Genomic DNA, 17142 nt, shown 5'->3' with positions numbered 1-17142 from the left:
AGGGGACAATAGTAAAAAAGAGCAATCGAATTGCCTAAAGAGCCCTAGAAAGTACTATCGCTGAGTTTGAGCTCTCTGCTTTATTAAAACACTGCGCCAATTCTTATAAATGCAGAGACACATAACGCGCAGCTTCCCTAAGGGAATGAGGTATTTGAATATACTGAAGTTTCAAAAGCTTTTAAACTTGTTGGCTATTCCAGAGTTTCCACTTCATAGCGTTTGGCTAAGTATTGGCCACAAATTATCATTTTATGAGAATAAGTACGAAGAGGAGCAGTTATGTTTGATATGTTTTATTTATACTAATTAATAATACTGTCTGAATGCAACACCTTTTATACAACGTATGACTTCATTGCAAATTCTATCATGTATCTCTTATGCTCTTTGAGTGCATGCGACGTCATTTTTCAAAATTAAGGATCTAAAATATAGTCAGCCGAAGGTTACACGTCCCGCCCATTGAAGTGCATCAAGAAAATTCTTTTGTTGTAAAATTATCTTGCTAATATTATACGGATAAAATGTGCTACCATCTGTATGTCCTCATAAATACTAAGAATTTTCACTCTATAGTATTTTGGCACTCTCGGGCAAAAATTGTATTTTTACCGACAGAAAAAGACCAAGAAAATTATTTTGTTGTAGCACGACTTTTTGGTTATTTTAAAAAACAGTACTAAAACTTTATGTCTTTCTTTGAATAAGCCCTATTCTAGTATTATACGGCTAATGTATTGATACGACTATCGTCTACACAAATGAAAGAAAAAAAAGAACAAATGCAAGTGACGATCTTTTACAGGAAAACACCAAGGTAATATTTTTGCACACAGACGGTTGAAACATTTATTCGTAGTGTTTCAAGGCAAGCTGAATTTCATGGTGAGCTCTTCTTTGGTAATTCACTAGTTACTATTGATGAGGTTTGCCATGGCCTTCCTTCATAACCAGGGGCGTAATTCACTAATGGGCAGGGGACAACTGCCCCCAGACCCCAATTGTCCCCTCCAAACCCCATTTTGACTCCCCCCACCTGAAATCTAGTTTTTCAAAAATCTTGTCAAAACTAAGACAAGCCTACATAATTCAAGCAGCCACTGAAACAGATCAGTTTTCTTTAGTATATCTTTGCCATTATGGCATTATATGGCTCATTTATCGATTTTAACTATCATTTCCATTTCATTTAGAACAATTGGCTGCAACTTTGCACCCCCCCAAGATTTTTACAAATTACGCCGCTGTTCATCTCAGAATTTCTATCAGAGGCATTTTGGGAGAACACGAAGTGTTTTGTGAAGGTGGGTATCCACCCTCCGATCACACTGAGTCTTAAAAATGACACTATAACTTCTGATTGCAAATCTAACGGGCCCCCTTCGAAGCTTGTACGATCACTATTTCTATACCCCAGGGGATAACTCTTACCCCGAGGGCTCAGGGAGGGTTGCCATCCTCAAAGACATAATTTCCGGACCTTTCAATTATGTTGAACAATATAGCTATCTCAAAATTTCTATTGGATGTGTTTGGGTAGATGGTGAGCGTGGCTGGGGGTTTAGTTGCCCTCGAATCACTGTCGACTATTAAATAGGGCACAGACCCTTTCAATTGTTATCGAATCTGTTTTCAAAGTTTTTACGACATCCAATGGCCATCTCAAAATTAAAATTAGATGCATTTCGTGGAAATACGATTTGTGTGTGTGTGTGTGGAGGGGGGGAGGTATCCACCCTCCAATCACTCTGAATCTTAAAAAAAACACTTGGACTTCTGGTTACCAGTCCGACGTACCCCCTACAAAGGTTTTGTTTCAATTTATTTATTGATAGCAATGTGTGGTAGTTTTACGATTGGAAGATTATTTGACTTTATTTTTGCTCATTCTACGCTTAATGAAGCTCTTTACTTTTCTTTGAAAAACTGTCTTGCGCAAAAAGTTTTTTAAATCAATACATAGAAAGGATGATTGTTTAAACTTCAGATGGGGCTCATTAGATTGGTAATCAGAGTTGTCTAGTGCCCTTTTTAAGGTTCGATTGGAAATTGAAAGGACAACTGCCCTTTTTATTAGTCAAAAGTGATTGGAGCGCAACAAGCACCCATCCACGCCCATCAATTCCCAAAACACATCTAATCAAAATTTTAAGATAGCCATTTTATTCAGCGTAGTTGAAAGTTTTGGAATTGATGACCTTGACAACCCACATACCTTCTCAAGACCAGAACGCAATTGGATCTTTACTGAAAAAAATACATTTCAAATGTTTTAACTTTGTTCTTACGCATTTAAAATGTTTTTACTACATATATGAAGGGGTAAGTCCTCCACCTTGCACTCCAATTACAGCGCGAGTGTCTGGTTCCCTTTTTAATAGTAACAAGAGATTGGGGGACAAGCAGCCCTTATCTCAAGCCCATTCATTTCCCAAACGCATCCAGTCAAAACTTTCAGACATCCATTTTGTTCATCATAGTAGAACGGTCCAGCAACTATGTCTTTAGGGATATTAGGCATGTCATCCCCCCACAATTACACAATTGGCAATTATGCTTTAAAGCTAAATGTTGCTTTAAAATAAATAAAAAGCATTATGTTTATGGTTGCCAAAAAGACACCTCAGCCATATATCGAGAACGACTGGGGGCATTCAGTTGAAACTTTTGGGGATACCAATATTACAACTTCTGCTCTTACAATTTAAATAAATAAAAAAAGTGTAAGTATATCCAGGTTGTCAAAGAGCATAAATATAATCTTTTGGGAAGGATATTAAGTTTTCAGGTCAATTTCAGAAGCTGTAAGACTAAATTAAAAATTATACTGTTTGTGTCAGGATTGAAAATTGTTGAAAAAGTTTCTACAACATACAAATAGCAACCCGTACTATAAGTTCTTATAGAAGAAGAAGAAGAAAAGAGAAAAAAAAAAAAAACGAGATGTACAATATCATTTTTTTTCCATGAAAAAGACTATGTCAATAAAAAAACGAACAGAAATTAATTAAAATTTTTTTTTCCATAAGACAACTTTTTCAAAGAAAATTAAAGAGCTCTATTAAGCTAAGAATGAGAAAAAATTAAGTCAAACAAACTTCAATAAGTAAAACTACCACAAACCGCTATCAATAAATAAATGAAACTCAAAACGAACAGGAATTACAATAAATAGCCGAGTCAAACCCAAACCAGCAAAAATTAACATGAGTAGGGCGGATAACCCCCATGCCTTCTCAAGACCAAAACACCATTTGTGCTTTACTGAAAACAAAATACGTGTGAAATGACTTCACCTTTCTTACTTTCATAAATAAAAAATGATCAAAACCCCAAGGAAAAAATGGTAGTATATTTCAATTAAACTGCCAATCAACGGTCATTAGTTCGTCATTTCTTTAGTAAAGCCCAAATTGTGTTCTGGCCTTGAGAAGGCACGGGCGTTATGAGCCCTACTCATGTAAATTTTGGCTGATTTGGGTATGACTCGGCTATTTATTGTAATGAGTTTCAGCAATCGTAGTAGTGGTATTAATAGTATAGACATAACCTTCTGGTTAGTTCAAAAATTCACCACAAATAACCCTAATAGGTCCAACTTACTAATGTAAGCTGTTCTTAAGATATCGCTGTGTCACCCTTTTGACAATCATCAATCTCATTGTTCGTTTGGATTTAGTTCAATATCCGCCAAAATATTCCTTGACAGACAGCTTTACCTAATAACCTTAACTGGCGTAGTAGCAATAGTAGCATTAGTAGCAGCATGCACGTAGCTACTTTGGTTTTCTTCAACAATCCCTTCAACACACGCTAAAAGTTTCAACTTAATAGCATAAACCGTTCCTGAAGCATTGCTGATACGTCCTCTTGACAACCTGTATTCGCACAGTGTGTTTCGATTTAATTAATTACTGTTCAAATATTCTCCAAAATATTCACCGCAATACCCTTAACTTTAGTAGCAATAGTAGTACCAGTAGTAGTAATAGCAATACCAGTAAAATGAATAGCGGTAACCTTAAGCTGTAGTGGTATCAATAGTACCTTAATAATCGTTGTAATAACTCTAGTAACAGTGGTAGTAGCATGAAAACCGTTCCTAGGACATTGCTGATACGCCTTTTTGACACTCTACATACAAACGGTGTTTTGTGATTCAGTTCAACTTCACCCCCTCTCAATATTCCCTTTTAATTTACCTTCATACCCTTAGGCATAGTTGTGGGTCTAATAGTAGTCACAGTAGTATTAGTGCTAGTTCTACTAGTTTTAGGTCTATTAGTAGTAGCAGTTAAAGCACTAGTACTAGTAGCAGCAGTAGTTTTAACATATAACCTTTTGGCAAGTTGAGCATCCCCATCATCAAGCCCTGGAAGATTTAACTAAACACAATTAACCGTTGATATGCCATTTTGGTAACCTGTATATTCATAGTTTTAATTCAGTTCAACTTCCCTCTAAACACTTTCTGACATTTTCATCTTAATGCTCTTAGCTTTACAAGTAGTTGCAATAGAAATAGTAGTTGAAGTAGTAGCATTAAAAACAGTACTAGCATTATAAGTAGCAGTGGCAGCAGTATTAGCAGTAGAGTGCCCATATTACCTTTTGGTCCACTGATCTTCCCTTTAAGCCTTCTCTGAAAGTTCCAACTTAATACTCAAATCCGTTCTCGAGATACGCCGTTTTGACAATTTGCAAGTATGTTTCGATTTAGTTCAAACCTCTCATCTTCCCTTGATATTCTCTGAAATTTCCACCTTCATACCCTTAGCCTTAATATTATTAGTATCATAGTAGTAGTGGTAGTATCAGGAGAAGTAGTAGATGTAGTAGCGTTGCATTAGTAGGAATAGTAATAGGAGTAGCAGCAGTATTAATTGCAGTAGTAGCACGTAAATGTTACCTTTTGGTAAATTGTACTGCCCTCCTCATAATGCCCTGAAAGTTTCATCCCGATATGGTAAGCCATTCCAAAAGTATTGCAGATACACTCTTTTGACGCCCTTTTTATCTAAATAGTCTTATCCTTAGGAGTAGTTGCAATAGAAGCAGTAGTTGGATTAGTTTAGTAGTAGTAGTAGTAGTAGTCCTATGAGTAAAAACAGCAGTGGTAGCATTATTTGTAGTGATATGCACATATTCTATTTTGGTCAATTGATCTCCTCCTTTAAGCATTCTCTGAAAGATCCAGATTAATACCCAAATTAATTCTTGAGATACGCCCTTTTTTGACAATCTTCATGCACATAGTTTGTTTTGATTTAGTTTAAATTTCCCGTCAATTCTGTCAAACTTTCACCTTCACACGCTCAGTCTTAATATTACTAGTATCATAATAATAGTGGTAGTAGCAGGAACAGCAGTAGGAGTAATGGTCTACTATTAGTAGTAGCAGTAACACAAGTAGCAGCAGTATTAATTGCAGCAGTAGCATGTTACCTTTTGGTTAGTTGAAAATCCCCCTCGTGTTTCCCTGGAACTTTCATGTTGATACGATAAGCCATTCCAAAAATATTTCTGATACACCTTTTTGACAATCTGTATGTACATAATATGTTTTGATTTAGTTCAAATTTCCCCTCAACAATTCCTCAAATGCGCATTTCAATATCTTTAGTATCTGTAGCAATTGTTAAAGCAGCAGTAGTTTTAGTGATAGTAGCGGTAGAAGGAGTAGTAGCAGTTGTAACGTGCAATTATTGCCTTTTCGGTCGATTGATCATAGCTCTTATCACTTTCTGAAAGTTTCAAATTAATATACTTAGTCATTCCTGAGTTACACCCTTTTGACAACCACTAAACACATAACATGGTTTTAGTTAGTTCAGCACACCTCAACATTTTCAGAAAGACTCACCGGAATGCCCTTCGTATTTTTGGAAAGTAAAGGTCAAACATGCCCACTTTCCTCAATAGCATACATTATATATAAATAATGAACGAATCGCATAACTTAGAGCCCTTGCCCTTAGGGCTGTGGAGGGGGGGTGACATCCCCGAAGACATAACTACTGGAAACTTTCAACTATGCTACGTTAAATGGCATCTCATAATTTTAAAAGGACATGTTTGGGGGAATGAATGGTGTGAAGGAGGGACTGGTTGCCCTCCAATAGCTTGAGACTGTGAAAAAAAGAGAACTGTTGATTTCCAATCGAATGAGTTCCCTTTGAAGTTTCCACGGCAAGTCCTTCTACATGAAGCCCCTTAGTCAGAAAAAAAAAAAACAACAAAAAAACATCTCCTGATTCTCTGTCTTCGACCAGGAGAGCAATACGTGGTAGGGGAAAATTATCCAAGACTTCCCATGTTTTCCCCCAGATTTTCCAGGTACCCAAGTACAGTTGGGTCAACTCTGGGTGAGCTTACAGAGTCTCACCTCTGACCCCTCGTTCCATATCTAGCGACACCAGGACTCGAGCCTCTGTCCTCACGGACAAGGGATTTCAGGTCTAGAACGCTAACCACTCGGCTATAGCGAGTCCTGGTTGCATTGAACAGATGTTATGAAATATATTAAGGTGTTATTATAAATATATTAAATATATTATGTCATTAAAATAAAAGCAACTTAATTTTGTATAGTTTCAAGGACAAAGGGCGACAAATACATACTGGTTTAAGTTACAAAGTGATTTGTTTCACTGCTTCTTTTTCCCAGGCTGGAAACTACCCCCACCAGTGCCTCCCTCTGCTGGTGCATATAATACTTGTAGTTTTCGTTCAACGGACAGTACTACTTCTAATATCAAATGCTGTTGAAAATGAAATTCTTGACTAGAACGCTAACCACAGTACTGAAACTTGAACAGCAGTAAGACAAGTGATAACTAAAAGTTTCGTAAATGATTAGTAATATTCAAAAAGAAGAAGATACTTGCATGCAAAAACTGGCGATTCAATTAATTGTACCAAACGATCTATGTCTGTTAACAGGTCCAAGGTTATGTCCAAGTTTGTGCTAGGTAAGAAAGTCAAGGAAAAAATTATACGATGATAAATTATATAACAACAAAACGGTAACAAAAAAAACACAAACGAAATTATAACAGCAACCTCATATGAAATACTGATACATACAAAAACTAATTGTCTACTGCATAGGTCGACAGCCTGCGATCCACGGACCACACGTGACCCGCGAGAATTGATCCATATTACACACCATGCCAATACACAACGGAGTGAAAGGGGGCACCATCTAGCATTCTGGTACCTAGAATTTTCATAAAATCCGTAAAGGTCTTCTAGTACCTTTAGTTTAATGTTCAGACATCCAGACCAATTATTTTGGTATTTACAATCTTTGTTTTTGAGTCAACTTACCTCAAAGTTTGGGAAATACCCCCCCCCCCAGAAAAAAATGCCTTTAGAATTTCTAGTTTATTCTTTTTTAGTTCAGTAGAATTTAGTGCTTGTGATACCAAATAAAAGCTAAATTTATCTGGGCTTGCTTTGTGACTATCTTATAGCAAAATATTCAAAAAAAAAAAAAAAAAAAAAACGCTTGATTTTGTAGATGTGCGTCTTCTGATATATAGTGGGGCAGGAAAAATGGGTACACACAAGACAATATCGCAGTATGTACTGGATGACACCCATCTAACAAAGTGAGGGTATTTTTCACTTCTAAATGTAATTTTCATCAAAAACGTTCCAATATATCCAAGTTGTCATAGGAGCATAGACCCAATGCCTCAGGAACAGAATAGGGTTTGAAATTCAGGAATAGAATAAGTTTGTACTTTCAGGGAAACTAGAGGAGAATTAAAACTAAATCAAAAGGTACAATACACATCCAGATTTTGAAAAGGATGTATGTGCAATATATCAGGATTTTTTTTTTTTTGGGGGGGGTACTTCAGAACTTTCACTGCATATTATTGGGGATGTTGAACTAAATCAATAGACATTATGTCCATGCAAGTTTGTCATAAGGCCATATAACGACATCTTAGGAACAGATAAGGGTATTCAGTTGATAATTCAGGGCCTATTGAGGGTGACTTAGAACTAACTATAGATGTTAAAATGACCTATCTGCAATATATCTGGTATGACTAAGGGCATGAAGGTGAAACTATTAGTAGATATTGCAGTACATATTGAGAAAAATCAAAACGCAATCTATGCAAACAGGTTGTCAAAAGGGAACAGGAACAATATCTGAGGAACAGCTACAAGCAATGAATTGAATCTTTGAGGGCTACTACTTAAGCAATTAGTACTAATCAATTGTAACTTTTCAGGCTCTTTTTGAATATGTAACAAGTTAGATTCGTGACAGCTTTCATATAGCTGTGACTGTGACTGATTGCGTCTGAATCCCCAACTACTTGTAACTACAATTGCCAGCGCTTGTGATTTTGACTGCATCAACTACTTTACTGTAGCAAACAACAAGACAATCTCTCAGAACTAGAGCCATTCCAAAGAGGCAGGGGTAGACTGGGTTGAAGGCTCCTTTGAAACAAACAGATATACATAGGCCTAGAGTTTAATTATTATTTTTGCAGATTTATTCACCCAAGGTGACATCTAAAAGAAGGAATATCGTTGATGAAAGACGGATTATTAATGAAGCGTGGACAAATTTATGTTTTTTTAGTGAAGTTAAAGAAAAACCTTTGTATTTAATCAGCCAAAAGAGTATTTCCGTAGTAAAGGAATAGAACTTGAAGCAATATTACGATACTGATCATAAAACTAAACTTGACTGTCTTGAAGTGAATCTCGAAAAACATAATCATATTAACTTGAAATCATCACTCAAAAATCGGCAGAAAATCTTCAAAGTTGTATCTTTGAAGATTTTCAAAGTTACAACTTCAAAGACAGAAGCAAATCAGCTGTACGTGGCAGCTACAAAATAGCGGAAACAATAGCAAAGCAAGGTCACCCATTCACCAACGGTGGACATGTCAAAGAGTGTGTCTTAGCTATTGCGGAGGAAGTATCCCCGGAACAGAAAATCATTTTTTAAAACATTAGTCTCTCTGCTAGAGCGTGAGTCCTCCGTACCGAAGACTTGGGGGCTGAAATTTAGTTATATTTTCGTCATGGAAAGGCAGTGTGGTCTTCGAAGTTATCTAAATTGGGGGTTAAATTGTGTGAACAGCTTTAGGATGAAGCACAGAATTTTACGTACTCCTCTTTTGCCATGGACAAAAGTATGGACGTGTCGCATACAGAACTGTCTAATGTTCGTACGATGGATTGATAAAAACTTTCATCTATATGTGTAGTTATTTAAAATATGCGGTTTTAATGGAACTAAAAAGGAGGAAGACTTATTTCAGCACTTCGAACAAGCTCTGGTTTCATAGGGCTTGAGCTGGGATAAATTAACCAGCATCACCACGGACGGCAGAAAAAGCAGGAGTAGTGATAATAAAGGTGTCGTTGGAAGAGTCAAAAGAAAACTTCTAGTATGGATCTGAAGTTAAGTAAACATTTCACTGTATTGTCCATCAAAAAGTTTGGTGTTGCAAGGTTTTATCGTGGAGAGAAACAATGGATACCGTTATATCTGCTATTAATTTTATACGAAAAAATGGGCTAACTCACAATCAGTTTTAAATTTTTTTGGAAGATAAGGATGCTGAATATTGTGACGTGATGCATTACTGTGAAGTATCTGGACTAAGCTAAGGATCAGTTCTTCACTGTTTTTTTCTGTTAAGAAATTTGCAAGTGGAAATGTAAGGAAAGGTAATACCTGAACTTTACAACAACCAGTGGGTTTTAGATCTTGGGTTCTTAGCCGATTTGACCACAGAACTGAGTCTAGTCAATACACGTTTACAAGGAGAAAATAAATTGATATGCCAGATGTATCAGATGTTAAGGCATTTGATATGGCAAACATTATCTATCGACTATATCGATGAAACAAAGCTCGATCATTTCCCAAATTACAAAAAAGCAGCAGAAAACGCTGGTATAAATTTTGTTTCGCATAATTCTAAAATGAAAAGCGCATTAATACAACTTCAAGCTGAGGTTGAAAACCGGTTTGCTGATTTCAAAAAGATCTCACGTAAGATGTATGTGTCCGAAAACCTCTTCGCATAATGTACCAAGTGATTTGCAAATCAACGGAATAGATTTGAAAAGTGATACTACACTTAAAATAGCTTTTAAGAAAAAAACCAACATGGTGGGTTTCTATGGAGTTAAAACGGTTTGCTCATCAAATAATTACTATATTTGGTAGTACATATACTTGTGAGCAATCTTTTTCAAATACGAATTATCAAAAAAACAAACACTGTTATCAGATATACATTTAGAGGCAATACTACACGTCTCTACTACAAAAATGCAAGCTAATGAAAAAAAAACAACAAAAAAACTCTAAGTCAAATGCAACAACAAAAATCTCATTGATAGTACTAACTATAATAAATGTCACAAAAATATACATTATGCGTTTTATTTTTAAACCTAAAATATTTGTAAATAAATATTGTAGATATACTCTAATCATTATAGTATACCTAACACACTACATTACAGTGTAATGACATGTAACCTAAGTGCAAACCGCGTAAAAACTCCGCGTAATTTTGGCCCTTTTACAATAAAAGGTTGCCGACCCATGGTCTACTGAAGAATAGTAACACACCAAAGGGAAATTCTTATTTTATACAAACGATAAAAATATTAATTTTGATTTTATTTTACATTGATTTTTTTTATCAATACTAGTTTTAATTTAATAATTTAGTTTTACACCCACTAACTATTTAATAATAAATGTGGATAATGGAATCAAAGTAGAATGCTTTGATGTGGAATTAATGTGGAATAAATAACATCAATATTAATGTTACTTTATTTACATTTAAAGCGCATTGAGATACATTAAGCCAGTCTTGAAAATAAGCCCACCTTTTTTTTTTGTCTTTTTTTTTTTTAGTTTAACAGTCAATATACCTTTAACCTAATGCATTTCTAGGAATTTCCTCAAAAATAAGTATTTTGTTTCAATAAATAAACAAAAGGCCGGGTAAAGTACTTTCAGCATTGACACTGAATGACTTATTATTAAAGATCATTGTTAATTATGACAATTCATTATTGTATTTAATTATTATATTTTATGCTTATTATTACTTTTTTATTTATTATATTTACTATACTTATATTTAATTATTATCATTATTATATTTATATTTATCATTATATTTGAGGCTAAATAACTGAGTAAATACTAGAATCTACTTAATAACATGGTTCCAAATCGCACACAAAAGCAAAAAAAAACAAACAAAAAAAAAACACAATTTTCTCCCATCTTTATGTTATACATTGTCATTTAAACCAAAGTATTGTAATCAAAACCAGCAAAGAATTCTTCCTTTTTTACTATCGTGGCTATTTTAAGATTTGCTCAAACTGACTCTTAAATGACTCCAAACTGACTCGTTCGAGGTATATATTCGAAATTCTCCTACTTAACAACAGTTAAAGTTTAGGTTTGAACCACGCCTCATTCTTTGTTTTGTAAATTTTTTCTAACTTTCTGTATTTTTGGACTTGTATTTTTAAGGACCTTAAATGGACCACAAGCGCTATGCCTTTGAAATAGTCGCATAAAAAAAAAAAGAAAGAAAAAGATTCAGGCTTGAAAATGCTTTATACAAAATATAAAAGATTACACATAGCTACGACGTTTTAGGCAGCCACAGTTTACAAGCCAAAAATGACCAGATTTGTTTCCTTCTTCTGCACTCCCGCATATCTTTTTTAGGAGATATTCCTCCATTAATTCCTGCACATATGCCTACTGTTTAATTATTCAGTGACTTAGAAAACAGAAACATGAATCAAAATACTCAAAAGGATACTAATACATCACGAGATCCTTGGCATGTTCATAGTTTTGACTAAGAAGACATAACGACAAGGCAGCAATCGGGTTATGACTAAATGACCGGTACAACGTGCAAAACAATTCACAACTTTCCTAAAAATAAAAAAATCGTTAATAGAAAAACAATTGATATGAGTGAAGCATTGATTTGGTATAGTTGATCGACTAGAAAATAGTAGTGGTAGCACGTATTTATATATATTAAACCACTGTATAAGAAAGGTGACAAGAGTGAATGTCGGAATTATCGAGGCATTAGTCTGGTCTCTGTAGGTAGCAAATTACTGAGTAATATGATACTTTTTAGACTGAGACATGCTGTAGACAAAGTTTTAAGGGAAGAACAATGCGGTTTTAGAAAAGGTAGAGGATGTGTCGACCATGTTTTCACTCTTAGGTTAATAATTGAGAAGTCCCTTCGTTGTCAAACACCTTTGGTCCTTAGTTTTATCGATTATGAGCAAGCTTTCGATTCTGTTGATAGAACAGCGTTAACAAAGGTCTTATCGTTATATGGTATACCAGAAAAATACATTAAAGTGATTTGCGCTATGTACGAGAATAATACTGCTGCGGTTAAGGTAGGAAATGAGGTTAGCAACTGGTTTTGTATTAAATCAGGAGTTAAGCAGGGTTGTGTTCTATCCCCCTTTATATGGATCATTTTGATGGACTTCGTCTTAAGGAGCACAGGAAAGGCAATTGGAGACCATGGAATCAAATGGGGAGGAAGAACGCTCCTGGACTTAGATTATGCTGATGATTTAAGCATATTAGATGAAAGTGTGAGCAAAATGAATGAATTTTTAGAGGTTTTACGAGTTCAGGGTGCTAAAATAGGCTCGAAAATTAATGTTAAGAAGACTAAGTCACTAAGGTTAGGAATAAGTGAAGATGAACAGGTGACCTTAGGTAACGAAAAGATTGATCAGGTTGGGAGCTTCAGTTACCTTGGTAGTATTATTAGTAAAGATGGTGGGAGCAGTGAAGATGTTAAAAGTAGAATAGCTAAAGCTCAGGGTGTTTTTTCACAGTTAAAAAAAGTTTGGAAGAATAGAAAGATAAGCCTACAAACCAAGATTAGAATATTGGAAGCTACAGTGATGACAGTGGTCAAATATGGCTCTGAAGCATGGACACTCCGAAAAGCAGATGAAAATTTACTAGATGTTTTCCAGAGAAATTGCCTACGGATTGTTCTGGGTACCCGGCTGACTGACCGTATTTCAAACAGTAGGTTGTACGAAAAGTGTGGTTCAATCCCGCTTTCTGGGGCTATAATGAAAGAAAGGTTGAGATGGCTAGGCCACGTTCTACGGATGAAGGATGACAGATTACCGAAGATTGTCCTTTTTGGCCAACCGTCTGGGGCTACACGGAAAGCAGGTCGTCCTTGTCTGGGTTGGAAGGATGTCATAAATAAGGATTTAAAGGAAATGGGAACTTCCTGGGAGGGTGTAAAGAGGGAGGCTTTAAATAGATTAGGTTGGAGGAGGAGCGTGCGTAGCTGTGTTGGCCTCAGGCGGCTTGGTGCTGCAGTGAGTTATTAGTAGTAGTAGTAGTATATATATATATATATATATATATATATATATATATATATATATATATATATATATATATATATATATATATATATATATATATATATATATAGCACAAAGCCGCAGGAGGCTAAAACAGCTACGCACACTCCTTCTCCATTCCAATGTATCCACAGCCTCCCTATTTATAGCCTCCCAAGAAGTCTCAATTACCCTTAAATCTTTCTTAACGACATTGTCCCAACCATTCAAGGACGTCCTGGTTTCCTAGGACAGAGACATTTTCTAGGACAGAGACACGAAAATTATCAAATTGTGAAAATTTATTAAAAAAAAAGTCATTTCAAGAAACGGCAAAAGTCGTCACTCAGGAAACACAATTTTATATCACAAAAATTTAAAAGTCAAGTCACAAATATGTCCGAGTTAGATGACAAAGAATAGTCAACACCGATTATAGGTAGCCTACTATTTTACAATCGGGACCACCGATATAACTTAGATTTAGGTCTTTAAAGGTCATCAAAGGACTGTCAAAATTATTATTTCAACAAGACATGCAGGTTAATTCACACAACAAAGGGGAGCACGGTCAGAAAAGTATAGAGCATGTTAGAAAATTTTGGTTGCAGGCCAAAATACTAGAATTTGCACATATTAATGTAGTTTCCAGAACAATTCAGTAAAATTATTAAACGATCAAGAGGAGTATTCCCTAATTTCGTAATTGTCACAAATGTGATTGAGCAGTTTGTCACAAAATTACCCAAGAAATCAAAAGAACCATTCCTTTAGACAGATCTCACTACATTCCTGAGACTCATTTGGAAATGGTTAAGGAGAACCAAACTATAAAACGTTTAGGACTAGATACATGAGCAGGGCCGTTTTTTTTTTCGGGAAGGGGGGCTACAAGAAACCGTCAAAACCCATATATTCTGTTATACCCATTTTCGTTACGTTTTTACGAGTCAGACAAACATTTCGGGGCGGGGGGGTCAACACCCCTAGCCCCTCCCCCCTGGTTACGGCCTTGTTTATAAGAAACAAGCTTCACAAACACTACTATTACTGTTACTAATAACACAAGCTCAATGTAGCACTAAGCTGCTTGAGACCAACACAGCGTTCTTCGTCGCCTCAGCGTCAATCATTACCTCCTCCCACGAAGTTCCAATTTGCTTCAAATCTTTCCTTATGACTTATTCCCACCCTCCCTTCCTTATTCCCACCCCTTTAAGGGTGACCTAATTTTGCTTTGCCCCAGGTGGATAGCCAAAAAAGAAAAACTACACATAGAATAGCTCATAAAGTAATAGGCTAAGATGTGGTTCGATCCAACTTTCTGGGGTGATAAGAAAAGTAAGTTTCAGGTATAAAAATAAAATACTTTAAAGTGAAATATTTAAATATTTAAATTAAATTAATGAAATTAAAATAAAACATTTGAAATAAAATACTTTAAAATAAAACAATTAAATTAATTAAAAAAATATTTAAAATCAATTACTTTAAAATAAAAACAAGGTTGAGTCACATCTTCCAGATGATAGGTTGCCTAAAATCGATTTTTTTTTGGGAATGAAAGAAACAAAATGAAACTGGAATGAAACGAAAGAGGAACATCTTCAAAAGGCACGAGAAGAAATCTTAAGAAAGGATTAACACAAAGGGTTAAGGACTGAGGAAATTCTTAAAAGATAAACTAGAATTTAGCCGAAAAGATTAAATAGTGAGGCCTTAACCTGATTTGTGTGGAGGAAGTGTGTACGTAACTGTGGTCGTCTCAGTTGCTTTGTACTGAGATGAGTTTTTAGTAGAATTAGTGGTAGTTTGGTTCAAGATATACGATATTTTCTATACTTATTAATGCTGAACATTTCTATCATTACCTATTCAATCGATGTTCTATATGTTTTATGATGTTTTTCCTAGTTGCTGGACAATTATGAAGAAGCAGGTTCAATAAAATACATTTTTATTGTCGTATTGATACAATCATGAGTTCTTACCTAAATCTATTCAACCACATTCGCTTTCTGGCTAGATAAGAGAATTACTTTTTTTCAGGCTCACTCTTCCCTACTTTCTCACGTTCTCATTCTATTTGTTATATTTTTTTTATTTTTTTTTTCTTTAGCAAATTTTATCATTATAAACATAATGTGTATTTTTAAAAAAAAGTCTCCCTTCATACTGTATTTGGAGGTTAACTCCTTTTCTTGTTAGTTTTGATGCTATTTTTCCTCTCGAGGCCACAAGCTAGGTTATTGCCTTGAAAATTTTAGCAATCTAATATTCTAGGACAGAAGCACAAAAATTACTAAATTATGAAAATGTATCTGAAAACGGCAGAAGTTGTCACTCAGGAAACACAATTACATACCGCACGCAATAAGAAAAACTCTAGGTTCGACTATACCTAAGTTATATCGCGAAGGATAATGGACATCGAAAGTAGTCGGCTTATTATTTAATTAAATAAAAAAAACAAGTTTTTTTTTAACTGAAAGTAAGGAGCGACATTAAAACTTAAAACGAACAGAAATTACTTCGTATATGAAAGGGGCTGCTTCCTCATCAACACACCGCTCTTTACGCTAAAGTTTGACTCTTTCTCTCAACTCTTCTTTTAAAAACAGTAAAACAATTTTTTTTATTTAATTTCTGAACGTTTTTGAATCAATGCATGTTTTGATTTTGGCTCTCCGCAGAGGAATAATTAACACGAAATTTGCAATTTTTTTTTTTGGCTCAATGGCTTCTCATAGTTTTGATCGAATGATTTTGAGAAAAAAGAGCGGGGGAGGAAGCCTAGTTGCCCTCCGATTTTTTGGTTACTTAAAAAGGCAACTAGAACTTTTTATTTTTTACGAATGTTTTTATTAGTAAAAGATATACGTAACTTATAAATTAGCCTACGTGAAGAAATTCTGTATTCTCATGTTTCTATTACATATATGAAGGGGTTCACCCCCTCGTTAGTACCTCGCTATTTACACTAAAGATTAACTTTTGTCCCAATTCATTAAGAATGACCCATGAATCACAAAAGCCGTAGAATAAATAGTTGAAATTACTAAAAATACTTTAGCGTAAAGAGCGAGGTATTAAGAGGAGGTGAGCCTGTCATATGCGTAACAATTTCTGTTCCTTTTAAGTTTTAGTGCTGCTCCTTACTTCCAGCTGAAAATTTTTTTTCATATTTATTTTTTCTTTGTTCTTTTAAATAATGCTAAAAAATCCTGCACTCCCTTCATGGAGATTTTCTTCCCCCATGACAAATCCTTCGATGAAAAGTTCCCCCAACATATCCCCCTCTTCTGAATCCCTCCCCCCAACCAAAAAATCCCCCTGAAAACGTTTGTACACTTCCCAATAACCATTACTATATGTAAGCACTGGTCCAAGTTTGTAACTTGTAGCCCCTCCCACGGGGACTGTGGGGGAGTAAGTCGTCCCCAAAGACATAGTTATTAGGTTTTTCGACTATGCTGAATAAAATGGCTATCTCAGAACTTTGATCCGTTGACTTTGAGAAAATAATTTGCATGGGAGGAGGCCTAAGTGCCCTCCTGTTTTTCGGTCACTTAAAAAGGGCACTAGAACTTTTCATTTCCGTTAGAATGAACCCTATCGCAACATTCTAGGACCACTGGGTCGATACCATCACCCCTGGGAAAAAAAGAACAACCCAAACAAATAAATGCG

General features: G+C 35.3%; 1 protein-coding gene across 1 annotated transcript in view; it reads right to left on the bottom strand.

The window, feature by feature from the left end:
- Positions 1 to 17142, bottom strand: part of LOC136028268 (protein VAC14 homolog) — a 130441-nt gene that overhangs the window by 2888 nt on the left and 110411 nt on the right. The window contains exons 11-12 of the mRNA XM_065706003.1: positions 11862 to 11980; positions 6891 to 6970 (exon numbers count right to left, since the gene is read on the bottom strand). Coding sequence (XP_065562075.1) covers positions 6891 to 6970; positions 11862 to 11980 — 199 coding nt within the window. The remainder of the gene's footprint in view (positions 1 to 6890; positions 6971 to 11861; positions 11981 to 17142) is intronic.

This window comes from Artemia franciscana, chromosome 6 (genome assembly GCF_032884065.1).
Source record: "Artemia franciscana chromosome 6, ASM3288406v1, whole genome shotgun sequence".
Lineage (NCBI taxonomy): Eukaryota > Metazoa > Arthropoda > Branchiopoda > Anostraca > Artemiidae > Artemia > Artemia franciscana.
This window is presented reverse-complemented; position numbering and strand designations above follow the sequence as displayed.